Source organism: Colossoma macropomum, unplaced genomic scaffold, assembly GCF_904425465.1.
Source record: "Colossoma macropomum unplaced genomic scaffold, Colossoma_macropomum, whole genome shotgun sequence".
Classification (NCBI taxonomy): domain Eukaryota; kingdom Metazoa; phylum Chordata; class Actinopteri; order Characiformes; family Serrasalmidae; genus Colossoma; species Colossoma macropomum.
In genome coordinates this window covers 2,448,367-2,465,471 of record NW_023494790.1, presented here as the reverse complement: position 1 = coordinate 2,465,471, position 17,105 = coordinate 2,448,367, and the positions used below count along the sequence as shown (strand labels likewise).

Below are 17,105 nucleotides of genomic sequence, written 5' to 3'. Positions count from 1 at the left end.
GTCACAAACCGACGGGTGGACAATCTCCTTCAGGATTTTCTGCTAGAAAGAAGAATTTATGTTTCCCTCAATTGTCACAAGTCGTCCAGGTCCTGCAGAAACAAAGCAGCCCCAGACCATCAAACCGCCAGACCATCACACTACCACCACCATGTTTCATGTTGGTACAGTGTTTTTATGGTGGAATGCGGTGTGAACATTCTTTTATTGATCGTTTTTATTAAGGACCCATGTCTTCCAAAAGGTTCCACCTCTGACTCATCAGTCCACTGAATATTATCCCAAAAGTCTTGGGGGTCATCTATGTAGTTTTTGGCATTTTGCGAGATGAGCCTTTGTGTTCTTTTTGGTCAGCGGTGGTTTGAACTTTGCAGCTCTCCCATGGATGCCATTTTTGCCCTGCGTCTTTCTTATTGTCGAATTATGTACATTGCAAAGAACCATTTAACCATGAAATGGTTCTGTATGGTTCTGTATATTGCCTTTACTGAAGAGCCCTTTTAAGTGTGCATATTAACCACTCATTAAAGCCAAAGTTGAAAGGAACATAAATGCCATTACCAGGTTTAGCTTTGGCTCAGTGAATCTCAGTAGCTTTTAAATGCCAATCGCGGTCAACCATGTCCATTTCCTTACGGTGCTGGGCGTCACACTGTCTCTCAGAGAACATGGACAGCATAGTTTTCTGTCTTTACGCTTTCAGATGTTTGCTTCTGATATGGTACATCAATCAAGGTGGCTGTGCTGTCGTCCTCTAGAAAAAGTGCTCCTGAACTCATGCAGGCGTGGGGGTATTAGGGATATTGGCCTCTCAGTGCTGACCGTGATCCCTCTGCTCTCACACAGTGAACCTGACGTGTTAATGGGTTCAGTGCTCTGCAGCCGTTAGTGCTGGGTTGAGTCACTCTGTGGAACAGCGTTATCACCCAGCACATCTATGAATAATGGAACATGGATGAAAATATTGTCTGATGGAAACAATATTGAGGTAATATCCAGTGTTTTATTAATAAAACTTGCAGTAATGAAAGCTGATACATCTACAGAGGCAGTACATCCATGTCTCCGCACTGTAGACATCTGAACCAGGGATGAAGTTGACATGCATAACTGCAGTTATGTGACTGGACTGGGGGCAGTCGTGGGCTGGAGGTTAGGGAACCAGCCTTGTGACTGGAAGGTCACCAGTTTGATCCCCTGAGCCGACAGTACAAGACTGAAGTGCCCTTGAGCAAGGCACCTAACCCCCAACTGCTCCTTCTGCGCTGTGGATAGGACTCCCACTGCTCTAGGGCAAGTGTGCTCACTGCGCCCTAGTGTGTGTTCACTAGTGTGTATGTGGTGTTTCACTGCACCGATGGGTTAGATTGCAGGGGTGAAATTTCCTTGTTGTGGGATTAATAAGGGTCTCTTAATCTTAACGACAGACACCACATACAGTGGTATAGTGTCATTTCATTTGAGCTGTACTGCAGCTTGGGTTCCTTGTATTGCAAATGCCAGTACTGTGATGTGAACTTTGAACTTTGGTGCAATAAAATCTGACCTCTTACTCCAAGCCCAGATAACCATATGGAAGCTTTTATTTTGGACATATTATGATAAGAATTCTTTGGAAAAGACAGCCCTAATCCAACTCTAATCCATTTAATTACATCTACCGAATATGTTCCTATTTATTATTGAAAATTTATTGAAAACTTTTCAGAAAAAATGCAGATGGTCTAATTTTGTTAGCATGTGGGTCGAATGAAATTGGTGTATCCAAGATAAAACTGAGACTTTTAACCTGTACAGATGGAGTAACCCTAGATTTGTCACCAGACAGGGTAACATGGTGAGTTAACATTATCCTTGGGGCCAATCAGAATTACTTCAGTTTTTCAGAGTTAAGTTTAGGAAAACTGCTACACATCAATGTTATTATAGTTCACTAAAACTATTACTAAAACGTAAACTAGCAGTGAAAATATGTGCTTGTCAACGACACAAAAATGAAATCAAAACCATATTTTCCACTGCAAAACTAACAAAAATGAAACAGAATTACCGAGAAAAAAAACGTTTTTTTTTTGTTTTGTTTTTTTTTTCAGTGAGAGTTTAGGAATGCGTTTGTGTTTGGCTGTTTTTAAGGAGAGAGTTCAATCTACTGTTGTTTTGAATTTAATCTACTCTTATCAAACACCTGCTATCACATTGTTTATCATAATACCTAAAACTGCAACTAAATAAAAACAAAACTAAAACTATTCACGTACCCAAAAGACTAACTGAAACTTTAAAAATAGTGAAAATTTCAAAACTATAACTCTCATTTAATAATATACACTGTTAAGTGTATTCAAAGTAGACGGAATATCAGGCAACGTCAGCATGTAAATTACAGCTCAAGCAATGCTGGCAAATAATGGAACCAAGAGGGAGCATATAAATGCCAAAGGAAAGTTGCCCAAGTATTGACCCCTGTGGAACACCATAGGTGAGGAGCTAAGTGTGCCCCTTTAGCTCTCACAAACTGTTGACAATAACGCAATTAAGACTGAAACCATGACAGTGCAAGACCAGTACCACCCACAAGACCATGCGAGTGCTTCAGGAAGTGACCACTGCTCTAAAGCAATGCACAAACTTTCTCAATTATGCGCTCTAGATCAGGATTGTATGGTGAGTAATTGTTATTACTATTATTGTTGTTATTGCACTTACGCTGCTGGCTACATCGTAAAGATACGCACCATGAGCTACAAATTGTAGTGGACAGATAATGTAAACAGAGCTGACCAAAAAAGTGCCTTTGGGTCAGATAATCAGGTGAAATTGTAGAAGTAAGTAAGTCTAAGTCTCATCAGCGAACAGTAGTTTGTTGTGCACCAGCTGTGGAGGCAGTCTAGCATGATGTCAGTCAAACGCTGCTCATGTTTGGGATTCCACGCCGTCCCACAGCGTGTGAGTGGAATTCATCAGATGCAGGACAGTCCAGCAGCATGAAGCACAGCTCAGAACGCTGCCCTCTGTGCAGTTTCAGAAATGAAATGAAACCCATAAGACCCCATCAGAGACATGTGACTTTAATCACAGCCGCAGCATCTGCACCTCAGACCACCGCACTGCTCCACTTTGGTTTCCCCACAACGGGGAAATTTGCGATTTGAGGGTCCAGGGTTTGTTTAGTAGTAGCACTGAGGGTCCAGGGTTTGTTTAGTAGTAGCACTGAGGGTCCTGGGTTTGTTCAGTAGTAGCACTGCGGGTCCAAGGTTTGTTTAGTAGTAGCACTGAGGGTCCAGGCTTTGTTTAATAGTAGCAATGAGGGTCCAGGGTTTGTTTAGTAGTAGCACTGCGGGTCCAAGGTTTGTTTAACAGTAGCATTTATGTTCCAAGGTTTGTTTAGCAGCAGAATTTAGGGCCCAGGTTTGGTTTAGCAGTAGCATTGAGTATCCAGGGTTTGTTTAGCAGTAGTGTTGAGGGTCCAGTGCTTGTTTAGCAGTAGTGTTTATGGCCCAGGGTTTGTTTAGCAGTGGTGTTGAAGGTCCAGTGCTTGTTTAGCAGTAGTGTTTATGGCCCAGGGTTTGTTTAGCAGTGGTGTTGAAGGTCCAGTGCTTGTTTAGCAGTAGTGTTTATGGACCAGGGTTTGTTTAGCAGTAGTGTTGAGGGTCCAGTGCTTGTTTAGCAGTAGTGTTTATGGACCAGTGCTTGTTTAGCAGTAGTGTTTATGGACCAGTGCTTGTGTAGCAGTAGTGTTTATGGACCAGTGCTTGTTTAGCAGTAGTGTTTATGGCCCAGGGTTTGTTTAGCAGTGGTGTTGAAGGTCCAGTGCTTGTTTAGAAGTAGTGTTTATGGCCCAGGGTTTGTTTAGCAGTAGTGTTGAGGGTCCAGTGCTTGTTTAGCAGTAGTGTTTATGGACCAGGGTTTGTTTAGCAGTAGTGTTTATGGACCAGGGTTTGTTTAACAGTAGTGTTGAGGGTCCAATGTTTGTTTAGCAGTAGTGTTTATGGACCAGGGTTTGTTTAGCAGTAGTGTTTATGGACCAGGGTTTGTTTAGCAGTAGCGTTGAGGGTCCAGTGCTTGTTTAGCAGTAGCGTTGAATGTCCAGTGTTTGTTCGGCAGTGAAGCTGAGGTTCCAGTGCTTTGTACAGCAGCATTGTTGTAGGTACAGACTTCAGGCTTTAGCAGGGTTTAGCTCACGTCCAGCTGTGCTGCAGTGTTGAGTTTCTCTCTGAGTGATGGTAGCAGCTGGACTAGTGAACAAACACATAAGTTTCTGGGTAAAAAGGTCCATGAGGGGCCATATCCTGATTTGAGGGGGGACTGTTACATTACACTCTCAGAAAAAAAGCTACAAAACTGTCACTGGGTCAGTTCCCCTCTGGTCACTGGGGTGGAACCCTCTAGAGTCCATCTCAGTACCTTTAGTCAGGGAACATAACTGAACCATAATCCACTGAAATGATATGTTCTAAGCTGTACTGACTCCACACACCCCGTCTCGTCTCCAGGCTTTTGTTTTACTGTTCTGTTTAAAACATTCGGTTATGAAAAGGTACAAATACGAACTTTTCACCTGGAGAAACTTATTTAAGGTTCACAATCAGACCTTAAAACCACTGTTGGAGCTTTGAGGGAACAATAACACTGTTTGTACCTTGATGAACGAAAAATGTACCTTTATTTCTAACAGTGCAGGTCAACTGGACAGACCTGGTGCCCTTTAAAAGCTCCTTCAGGTAAAATGGACAGTGGGGGTCTTCGCCATGACTTGGAATGGAGATACTGGTATAGCATTCACAGCTCAGTCCACAGTATGCCAGAGATGTTTGAGTACATTTGCATGTGCAGGTCCATTTCCTCCATCTCGTGAGCATTATTCAATCCATGCCTGCAGTGATGTCTAAAACGTCTGTAACAACTTGTCCAGTTTTCCGGCTCCTTGTTCTTCATCCAGGACAACGTCTAAGGCCGACTTTTACCCTGAGTTTAGCCCTGATTCTCAGTCCGCACGAGTCTGTGCTGGTCGGCTCGGCTCTTCAGATTTTGGGGGAGTTAGAGTCGATGACTGGAAGGGAAAATCAAGTAATGTGCAATTCCAACTTTTTGCTTTTCAAATGAGTTTCAGAGCAGTTGGACTTTTAGGTAAACGTGTTTAACCACCAAAGTTTGATTACACACATATATAACTTAAGAATAGCTCACCCAGTTTGCACTGAAGTCCCTGTGTTTACTGAATAATAAGCCTTAGTATGTAATAAGCCTGAGACTTTAAGGGGTTAATATTTTCGTCCTGACTCTGAACGTAATCTAACAGTAAATACTAGTACTGGTACAACTCAATCTGACCTTAATTCCCTTAACAGCCAATTAAAAACTGAGACCGCGAGAAATCAAAATACAGCAAAAAGCTAAAGAGAATTAACAATCAGACATCTATGTGTTTAAATGATGACAATTTTTGATTATTTCAATGATTATAATAATTACAAGCTATTATTTATATTAATTAGCTATCATTTTAATATTCTTACTATTTTGTATTACTAGTAGTAAGTGTTATTACTATATGCTATATTGAGTAACTATATTAATTGGGGTGGGAATCTTTAGGCACCTCACGATTCGATTATGATTCAGAGGGCTGCGATGCGATTATAAAACGATGCATCTTCTTTTCTCTATACAGGATTTCAATCTTCCTACTGTCTGAGGACTTGGTAGTTTTAAAGCAAAGTATTTGTAATGATCCATAATGTAAATGCATTACGGATCATTACAAATACTTTGCTTTAAATATCTAAAATATCTTTTATTAATAAATCAAATGGAAGTGATGTGGCAAGTGAACTAGAAGGCTCTCATTCAGAGACGCTGCTGCCACTCATCTGCGATAAAATGCGCTGTTACCCTGAAATAAGATCCAGTGGTGATGGGTGTCCGCGCAGCGCTTTACAGCCGTCCTTCCCGTTTTCTTTAGTCATTTTATAATTTCGGTTTTGGTCTCGTTGTAGAGGAAGAGGTGTATTTTTGAGACTGGATGCTGAATCTCGGCTCCCAAGCTGGTTTGATTTCGCTGAAAGGACAAAATGGCTCTTCTTATCATTTGTGTTGTGACTCCTGACCTAACCTGGCTTTAATGCAAAGGGAGCCGGTCGGATTTCTCACTCATCCAGTTGTGTTTTTGTTATGTGCCGCCACAGACTGTCCGGGTGCTGCACTTACCCACTTCCAAGTTCCGCCTTTTGCGTTCCGTCAACGTTTCGTTATAAATTAAATATTTAGAAAATCGATTTTTGACATTTATGAATCGATTCAGAATCTTTCACGTCCGCATCGGGATGCATCTAAGAATCGAGTTTTTCCCGCACCCCTAATATTAATACATCATATAATACATAAAATAATACATCATTTTGTTTTTTGTATTTTATATTATTTTGATGACGCTTTTTTGAACCTGTACTGTTCTCCGGTTGGGAACCAGTGCTGCGGTTTATGGTTTCTATTGTGTGTGTTGTGGAACGTCCTCCTCTTTAGGATACTGGAAGTGACCGCAGCGGCATACCAATCAGGTACCAACCACACACTCGCTGAAATGCACAGCAGCCCTGCGGCGCTCTGTGTGAGTAAACTCAGAGATATTCCCGGGACAGACTCGCCGCTGTTTTCCTGACTGGAGTTTTAAAGCAGGAAGTCTCTGCAGGAGGCTGGAGCCGCGGGTCTGAAACGGCTGATAACAGATCACTCTCTTATCTCCTCCATTCCATCCCTCTGTTCTCTCCTTTCCTTCCCCACCTCTCACCCTCTCCACAGGAAACTGGAGAATCCACACAGAGCAACTCTTTCCACAGTGTAGACAGAGAGAGAGATAGAGAGAGAGAGAGGGAGAGAGAGAGAGAGAGAGAGAGAGAGAGAGAGAGGTGCATTACAACAACTACAGCTGAACAACTTTGTAGGTGTTTCTAATAAAGTGGCCAGCTAGTGGAAGTATAAGATAGGTGTTTCTGATAAAGTGGCCAGTTAGAGGAAGAACGAGGTAGGTGTTTCTAATAAGGTGGTCAGTGAGTAGAAGAAGAAGGAAGGTGTTTCTATTAAAATGGCCATTTGGTGGAAGCACAAGGTCAGTGTTTCTAACAAAAAGTGGCCAGTTAGTAAAGGTACAAGGTAGGTGTTTCCAATAAAGTAGCCAGTGAGTGGAAGTACAAGGTAGGTGTTTCTAATAAAGTGGCCAGTTAGTGGAAGTACAAGGTAGTTGTTTCTAATAAAGTAGCCAGTTAGTGGAAGTACAAGGTAGTTGTTTCTAATAAAGTGGCCAGTTAGTGGAAGTACACGGTAGGTGTTTTTAATAAAGTGGCCAGTTAGTGGAAGTACACGGTAGGTGTTTCTAATAAAGTGGCCAGTTAGTGGAAGTACACGGTAGGTGTTTCTAATAAAGTGGCCAGTTAGTGGAAGTACACGGTGGGTGTTTCTAATAAAGTGGCCAGTTAGTGGAAGTACACGGTAGGTGTTTCTAATAAAGTGGCCAGTTAATGGAAATACACGGTAGGTGTTTCTAATAAAGTGGCCAGTGAGTGGAAGTACAAGGTAGGTGTTTCTAATAAAGTGGCCAGGTCGGGAACGTTCCCTCTTTCTGTCTCTCACTCTTTTTCTCCATCTATTTTTCTCTCACCCATAAAGACAGTGTGTTTCTTTAGAACTGCGGTAGAGAGAGAGAGAGCGTGAATGTGTGTCGGTGTCCACTCCCAGCTCCATCACTCAGTCTGTAATAGTGCAGAGGTCAGCAGGTCGCTAAGGTCCAGCTCAGCACTGACTGACAGGAACTCAATCGAACTGGACTGGAACAGGATAAATACGTACTGACTAGATTAAACACAGAGTTAAACAGAGAAAAGAATAAAGTAAAACATTCATTCTGAGACTCTGTGAGCATAAAGAGCTCTTTGTTCTTGCAGCATTTTGACCCTCACAGTCACAGTTATCGTCTGTCACTCTGGTGGAATTTTATATGAATTATTTCTGAGTCGTAGCTCAAAGAAACAAAATGAAAAAAAGCCCCACAAGTGAGGTAAAAGCATTTACGATGCTTCTGGACTATTACACTCACTCACGCACACTCAACATATGGCATGGTGAGTGGATGTGACCACGCACAGGGGTCGTGCAGTTCATACGGCATCGTCTTTATGAAGTGCAGACTTTCCAAAAGGCTGGGACGTTAATTCTGACGGTTTGCCTCAAAGATATGGAGTTAATGCATGTGGACATCCTCCTCTAAGCCCTGCCCCTTTGAAAAGTGCCAAAAGTCAGAAGCTAAAGAAAAATTTCAGAAGCAAAAAATAAATCAGCAAAATCAACAAATCAACAAAAACGGTCAAAATGAACAATACATTTATGTCAAAATGAGTAGTAATCTTTTTAAAAAGCTAAGTTTGATTTAATTCTCACTGTTTGTATTTGCGGCATATTTAGGACACTGTGATACTTAATGCTTATAGATTTTAGTACTTTATTTGAAACTTTTGGCACAAAATTAACTCCATATAAAGCGATAGTTCAGCCAAAAATCTAAATAAGTGTCTCTTTGTGTTGCTTTTTTTGTGGTCATTCTTTTTCCCTCATGTCAGATATTATAACACTAGCTAGCAACCTGCTAATCCATGGCAGTATTGTAGAAATGAAGAGAACACATCACAACATTCAGTACTCAATAGCAGTAATGCCAACCAATCAGTGCTCAGTAGAAATAATGCCAACCAATCAGCACTCAGTAGTATTAATGCCAACCAATCAGCACTGAGTAGCAGTATTGCTAAACCTCTCAGCACTCAGTAGCAGTAATGCCAACCAATCAGTGCTCAGTAGACATAATGCTAACCAATCAGCACTCAGTAGCAGTAATGCTAACCAGTCAGCACTTCAGCACTCAGTAGCAGTATTGCTAAACCTCTCAGCACTCAGTAGCAGTAATGCCAACCAATCAGTGCTCAGTAGACATCATGCTAACCAATCAGCACTCAGTAGTATTTAATGCCAACAAATCAGCACTCAGTAGGAGTACTGACAACCAATCAGTGCTCAGTAGACATAATGCTAACCAATCAGCACTCAGTAGCAGTAATGCTAACCAATCAGTGCTCAGTAGACATCATGCTAACCAATCAGCACTCAGTAGTATGAATGCCAACAAATCAGCACTCAGTAGGAGTACTGACAACCAATCAGCACTCAGTAGCAGTATTGCTAAACCTCTCAGCACTCAGTAGCAGTAATGCCAACCAATCAGTGCTCAGTAGACATAATGCTAACCAATCAGCACTCAGTAGCAGTAATGCTAACCAGTCAGCACTTGAGCACTCAGTAGCAGTATTGCTAAACCTCTCAGCACTCAGTAGCAGTAATGCCAACCAATCAGTGCTCAGTAGACATAATGCTAACCAATCAGCACTCAGTAGCAGTAATGCTAACCAGTCAGCACTTCAGCACTCAGTAGCAGTATTGCTAAACCTCTCAGCACTCAGTAGCAGTAATGCCAACCAATCAGTGCTCAGTAGACATAATGCTAACCAATCAGCACTCAGTAGCAGTAATGCTAACCAGTCAGCACTTCAGCACTCAGTAGCAGTATTGCTAAACCTCTCAGCACTCAGTAGCAGTAATGCCAACCAATCAGTGCTCAGTAGACATCATGCTAACCAATCAGCACTCAGTAGTATTAATGCCAACAAATCAGCACTCAGTAGGAGTACTGACAACCAATCAGTGCTCAGTAGACATAATGCTAACCAATCAGCACTCAGGAGCAGTAATGCTAACCAGTCAGCACTCCAGCACTCAGTAGCAGTAATGCTAACCAATCAGCGCACAGTAGAAATAATGCCAACCAATCAGCACTCAGTAATATTAATGCCAAACAATCAGCTCTCAGTAGCAGTATTGCTAACCAATCAGCACTCAGTAGTATTAATGCCAACTAATCAGCACTCAGTAGCAGTAATGCTAACCAATCAGGACTCAGTAGAAATAATGCTAACCAATTAGCACTCAGTAGTATTAATGCCAACCAATCAGCACTCAGTAGCAGTAATGCTAACCAGTCAGCACTTCAGCACTCAGTAGCAGTAATGCTAACCAATCAGCGCTCAGTAGAAATAATGCTAACCAATTAGCACTCAGTAGTATTAATGCCAACCAATCAGCACACAGTAACATTAATGCCAACAAATCAGCTCTCAGTAGCAGTAATGCTAACCAATCAGCACTCAGTAGTATTAATGCCAACCAATCAGCACTCAGTAGCAGTAATGCTAACCAATCAGCACTCAGTAGAAATAATGCTAACCAATTAGCACTCAATAGTATTAATGCCAACCAATCAGCACTTAGTAGCAGTAATGCTAACCAGTCAGCACTTCAGCACTCAGTAGCAGTAATGCTAACCAATCAGCGCTCAGTAGAAATAATGCTAACCAATTAGCACTCAGTAGTATTAATGCGAACCAATCAGCACTCAGTAGCAGTAATGCTAACCAGTCAGCACTTCAGCACTCAGTAGCAGTAATCCCAACCAATCAGAGCTCAGTAGACATAATGCTAACCAATCAGCTCTCAGTAGCAGTAATGCCAACCAATCAGCGCTCAGTAGCAGTAATGCTAAACAACCAGTGCTCAGTAGAAATAATGCCAACCAATCAGTGCTCAGTAGTATTAATGCCAGCCAATAAGCACTCAGTAGCAGTAATGCTAAACAATCAGTGCTCAGTAGAAATAATACTAACCAATCAGCACTCAGTAGAAATAATGTCAACCAATCAGCACTCAGTAGCAGTAATGCCAACCAATCAGCACTCAGTAGCAGTAATGCTATCCAATCAGCACTCAGTAGCAGTAATGCCAACCAATCAGCACTCGGTAGCAGTAATGCTAACCAGTGAGCACTCAGTAGCAGTAATGCTAACCAATCAGCGCTCAGTAGAAATAATGCTAACCAATTAGCACTCAATAGTATTAATGCCAACCAATCAGCACTCAGTAGCAGTAATGCTAACCAGTCAGCACTTCAGCACTCAGTAGCAGTAATGCCAACCAATCAGAGCTCAGTAGACATAATGCTAACTAATCAGCTCTCAGTAGCAGTAATGCCAACCAATCAGCACTCAGTAGCAGTACTGCTAACCAATCAGTACTCAGTAGCAGTAATGCCAACCAGTCAGCACTCAGTAGCAGTAATGCTAACCAATCAGCACTCAGTAGTATTAATGCCAACCAATCAGCACTCAGTAGCAGTAATGCTAACCAATCAGGACTCAGTAGAAATAATGCTAACCAATTAGCACTCAGTAGTATCAATGCCAACCAATCAGCACTCAGTAGCAGTAATGCTAACCAATCAGCACTCAGTAGTATTAATGCCAACCAATCAGCACTCGGTAGCAGTAATGCTAAACAACCAGTGCTCAGTAGAAATAATGCCAACCAATCAGCACTCAGTAGTATTAATGCCAGCCAATAAGCACTCAGTAGCAGTAATGCTAACCAATCAGCACTCAGTAAAAATGATGCTAACCAATTAGCACTCAGTAGTATTAATGCTATCCAATCAGCACTCAGTAGCTGTAATGCCAACCAATCAGCACTCGGTAGCAGTAATGCTAACCAGTGAGCACTCAGTAGCAGTAATGCTGACCAATCAGTGTTCAGTAGCAGTAATTCCAACCAATCAATGCTCAGTAGCTGTAATGCCAACAAATCAGCACTCAGTAGGAGTACTGCTAACCAATCAGTACTCAGTAGCAGTAATGCCAACCAGTCAGCACTCAGTAGCAGTAATGCTAACCAATCAGCACTCAGTAGCAGTAATGCTAACTAATCAGGACTCAGTAGAAATGATGCTAACCAATTTGCACTCAGTAGTATTAATGCCAACCAATCAGCACTCAGTAGCAGTAATGCTAACCAGTCAGCACTTCAGCACTCAGTAGCAGTAATGCTAACCAATCAGCGCTCAGTAGAAATAATGCTAACCAATTAGCACTCAGTAGTATTAATGCCAACCAATCAGCACTCAGTAGCAGTAATGCTAACCAGTCAGCACTTCAGCACTCAGTAGCAGTAATGCCAACCAATAAGAGCTCAGTAGACATAATGCTAACCAATCAGCTCTCAGTAGCAGTAATGCCAACCAATCAGCACTCGGTAGCAGCAATGCTAAACAACCAGTGCTCAGTAGAAATAATGCCAACCAATCAGCGCTCAGTAGTATTAATGCCAGCCAATAAGCACTCAGTAGCAGTAATGCTAACCAATCAGCGCTCAGTAGAAATAATGCTAACCAATTAGCACTCAGTAGTATTAATGCCAACCAATCAGCACTCAGTAGCAGTAATGCTAACCAGTCAGCACTTCAGCACTCAGTAGCAGTAATGCCAACCAATCAGAGCTCAGTAGACATAATGCTAACCAATCAGCTCTCAGTAGCAGTAATGCCAACCAATCAGCGCTCAGTAGCAGTAATGCTAAACAACCAGTGCTCAGTAGAAATAATGCCAACCAATCAGTGCTCAGTAGTATTAATGCCAGCCAATAAGCACTCAGTAGCAGTAATGCTAAACAATCAGTGCTCAGTAGAAATAATACTAACCAATCAGCACTCAGTAGAAATAATGCCAACCAATCAGCACTCAGTAGCAGTAATACCAACCAGTCAGCACTCAGTAGCAGTAATGCTATCCAATCAGCACTCAGTAGCTGTAATGCCAACCAATCAGCACTCGGTAGCAGTAATGCTAACCAGTGAGCACTCAGTAGCAGTAATGCCAACCAATCAGTGTTCAGTAGCAGTAATTCCAACCAATCAATGCTCAGTAGCTGTAATGCCAACAAATCAGCACTCAGTAGGAGTACTGCTAACCAATCAGTACTCAGTAGCAGTAATGCCAACCAGTCAGCACTCAGTAGCAGTAATGCTAACCAGTCAGCACTCAGTAGCAGTAATGCTAACCAATCAGGACTCAGTAGAAATGATGCTAACCAATTAGCACTCAGTAGTATTAATGCCAACCAATCAGCACTCAGTAGCAGTAATGCTAACCAGTCAGCACCTCAGCACTCAGTAGCAGTAATGCTAACCAATCAGCGCTCAGTAGAAATAATGCTAACCAATTAGCACTCAGTAGTATTAATGCCAACCAATCAGCACTCAGTAGCAGTAATGCCAACCAATCAGCACTCGGTAGCAGTAATGCTAACCAATCAGCACTCAGTAGCAGTAATGCCAACCAATCAGTGTTCAGTAGCAGTAATTCCAACCAATCAGTGCTCAGTAGCTGTAATGCCAACAAATCAGCACTCAGTAGGAGTACTGATAACCAATCAGCACTCAGTAGCAGTAATGCTAAAGAATCAGCGCTCAGTAGTATTAATGCCAACCAATCAGTGCTCAGTAGAAATAATGCCAACCAATCAGCACTCAGTAGTATTAATGCCAACCAATCAGCACTCAGTAGCAGTATTGCTAAACCTCTCAGCACTCAGTAGCAGTAATGCCAACCAATCAGTGCTCAGTAGACATAATGCTAACCAATCAGCACTCAGTAGCAGTAATGCCAACCAATCAGCACTCAGTAGCAGTAATGCTAAACAACCAGTGCTCAGTAGAAATAATGCCAACCAATCAGTGCTCAGTAGTATTAATGCCAGCCAATAAGCACTCAGTAGCAGTAATGCTGACCAATCAGTATTCAGTAGCAGTAATTCCAACCAATCAGTGCTCAGTAACTAAAATGCCAACAAATCAGCACTCAGTAGGAGTACTGCTAACCAATCAGTACTCAGTAGCAGTAATGCCAACCAGTCCGCACTCAGTAGCAGTAATGCTAACCAATCAGCACTCAGTAGTATTAATGCCAACCAATCAGCACTCAGTAGCAGTAATGCCAACCAATCAGCACTCAGTAGCAGTAATGCCAACCAATCAGCACTCAGTAGCAGTAATGCTAACCAATCAGCACTCAGTAGTATTAATGCCAACCAATCAGCACTCAGTAGCAGTAATGCCAACCAATCAGCACTCAGTAGCAGTAATGCTAACCAGTCAGCACTTCAGCACTCAGTAGCAGTAATGCCAACCAATCAGAGCTCAGTAGACATAATGCTAACCAATCAGCTCTCAGTAGCAGTAATGCCAACCAATCAGCGCTCAGTAGCAGTAATGCTAAACAACCAGTGCTCAGTAGAAATAATGCCAACCAATCAGTGCTCAGTAGTATTAATGCCAGCCAATAAGCACTCAGTAGCAGTAATGCTAAACAATCAGTGCTCAGTAGAAATAATGCTAACCAATTAGCACTCAGTAGTATTAATGCCAACCAATCAGCACTCAGTAGCAGTAATGCCAACCAATCAGCACTTAAGCACTCAGTAGGAGTAATGCCAACCAATAAGAGCTCAGTAGACATAATGCTAACCAATCAGCTCTCAGTAGCAGTAATGGTTAGCATCAGTAGCAGTAATGCTAACCAATCAGCACTCAGTAGCAGTGACTCCAATCAAGAACCCTGACCAACTGGTAAATGTGGCACTATTGGTCCCTTTTCTGTCAGTTTAAAACTATTAGATGATCAAAAAAAAACCATATTGTGTGTCATGAAAATTTCTTTGCCATGTCGTCCACCTCCAGATAACAGAGTCAACTCCAAACGGTTTAAAGTGAGTACGTGATGATTTGAGCGAGCAGTTCGAGTCGATGACGTATAGAGTCTCAGCCTTTAGGCTTTTATCGTAACTGCAGAAATATGTTTTATTTTGCCGTGGAGACGAAACTCATCAAACTGAACATCTGGAGTCTATTACAGTTTAACATTGCATTAGGCCAAGAGTGAGGCTGGAGCTGTATAATTCACACTGAGCTCTGTCAGTTACGTCAATCCAGGGAGATAAGCACTCACACATGTCTCACTGCACCAGAGCTCCAGAGGTCATTCTGTGAATATACATCAACGTCATATTCTCTATGCTTTTCTGTACGGTCACTTCATTTGCCCACAATACATTACGGTAACTGATCTTTAGACTCTTGACAAGAAGCATCAAATCCCAAGAAGCATATCTAATGATTCACATCTGCTATAAGTGCCATTGCACAACACCATATGCAAAGTTATGTAAACCTGTTTTGTATTTGTAAAGACTCGATACATGACAGCCATGGCATTTCACCTTGGTAGGTTTACCTCAGGACAGGTGCGGTTACCCTGGGGGATGGACCTGAAGACAAGTGGGTTTTACATTAGAGTGATAAGTGGTTGAGAACAGGTGGGTTTTACATGAAGACATGCTAATTGTACCTGAGGACACACAGGTGGCAATGAGGAGGGGTATCTGAGGACAAGCAGATTCAACTGAGGACAGGTGGCTTTTACCTAATGACAAGCAGGTTCACCTAAGATCGGGACAGGTGGGTTTCCTTTGGATAAGTATGGTGAAGGTAAAATGGGTTTTACCTGAGGACAGGTAGGTTTACGCCTGATGATAGGGACAGAGAGGTTTAGTCATGGGCAACTGGTTTTACCTGAGTATAGGTAGGTTTTGCTTGATGAAAGGTAACTTTAACTGATGACAGGTGGGATTTACCTGAGGACATAGTGGATTTACCTAAATACATAGTCAAGGTCAAATTGGTTTTACCTGAGGACAGGTAGCTTTAACCTGAGAACAGGTAAGTTTTATCTGAGGACACATGGGTCTAACCTGAGGACAGGTAGGTTTAACCTAAGGATTGATAGCTTTAACCTTAGGACAGGTGGGTTTTATCTGAGGACATGTGTGTTTAACCTAAGGCCAAGCAAGTTCAAGCAGGTTAAATACATGTGTATTTGTCCCTGATGACCAGTGGGCTTTACCTGAAGACAGGTGAGTTTATTGGCAAGAGGTCAGTCTACCCAGGTGGTTTTACCTGAGGGCAATCAGGTTTACCTGGTGATTTTTACTTGAGGACAGGAAAATTTTCCTTGGAACTGGTGGGTTTTACCTGAAGACACGAGAGCTGTACCTGAGGACAGGTGGGTTTACCTGAGGACAGTCTTTTATGTAATGGCCCTTGTTGAAACACAGGTGGCACAGGTAGTTGGGTGGTGGCCTCTTGCAGGGTTTTCGGGGTTCAGACGTCAGCGAGAGTTCGCAGAAGTGGTCAGTCAGAGAACTCAGTCCTTCCACAATGTTGCTGATGGAGCCGCAGGGAGACAAGTCTTCATACTGACCAACACTCAGAGTCTGTGAAGGAGAGATAGACAGAGTCTGCTTTAGAATGCTATGTAGAAACTGGACAAGGCTAAGGTGCTCCGTGTGTTCACACAGTAATAGAGGTATGCATGTATGGACACACAGGAACTGTGATGCGATCAGGGGTGGTCTTTGCAGTAGGCCAAATGTTTACGTAACGACCAAAGTCGTATTTCATAATTCATTTTTACATGATAGCTTTCTGACCTCTCTTTATCCCTTATGCTGATGTGTAAGACTGATACATGCAAATGAGCCCTGCCAGTGTGAAATACCCCCTGGTATTCAGGGGGTCCCATATCAGTCACTTAGTTGCCATCCCAAGTCAGGCAATCTTTACACCAACTCTTGGGAAACTGGGCGAGTTCTCAGATTTACTATGCTACAGCACATTGTAAAGTTTTTTTAAAAGAATCTCAGGCATAGTTACTGTTGTTAGGCTATGTAGGAACAACTGGGTGAACAGCGCCACCTTGAAGCAGATCAATGCTACGGCTCTACTTAAGAATATCAAAGACAGCTCCCGGGTGGTGCAATGGTCTAAGCGTTGGCCCTATCATGAGGAGATCGCGAGCGCGATCCCTGGTGTTGCTAAAGCCGTCCGTGTCCAGGAGTCCGAGCGCCTCACTTTTTCTGGGTGGGTAGGACAGCCCCCCCCCGTCTCCCCCCGAGTTCAATCCCTGGTAATGCTACAGCCGTCCGTGCCCAGGAGTCCGAGGTGGGGTGTCTCTGGGTGGGTAGGACGATGCTAACCAGCACAGGCATCTGTTAGCTGATGTAACAGAACTGGCAGTTGGCCCTTTCCCCTGAGTGTGTTCAGCTGTCCAGTGATGTTGTGGGAGCAG

At 42.6% G+C, this 17,105-nt stretch overlaps 1 protein-coding gene across 1 annotated transcript in view; it reads right to left on the bottom strand.

Annotated features, from left to right (window-relative positions):
- LOC118809006 (zinc finger CCHC domain-containing protein 24-like) overlaps positions 1 to 17,105 on the bottom strand; it is a 52,061-nt gene that overhangs the window by 27,934 nt on the left and 7,022 nt on the right. The window contains exon 2 of the mRNA XM_036571918.1: positions 16,051 to 16,251. Within this exon, the coding sequence (XP_036427811.1) occupies positions 16,051 to 16,251 (201 nt within the window). The remainder of the gene's footprint in view (positions 1 to 16,050; positions 16,252 to 17,105) is intronic.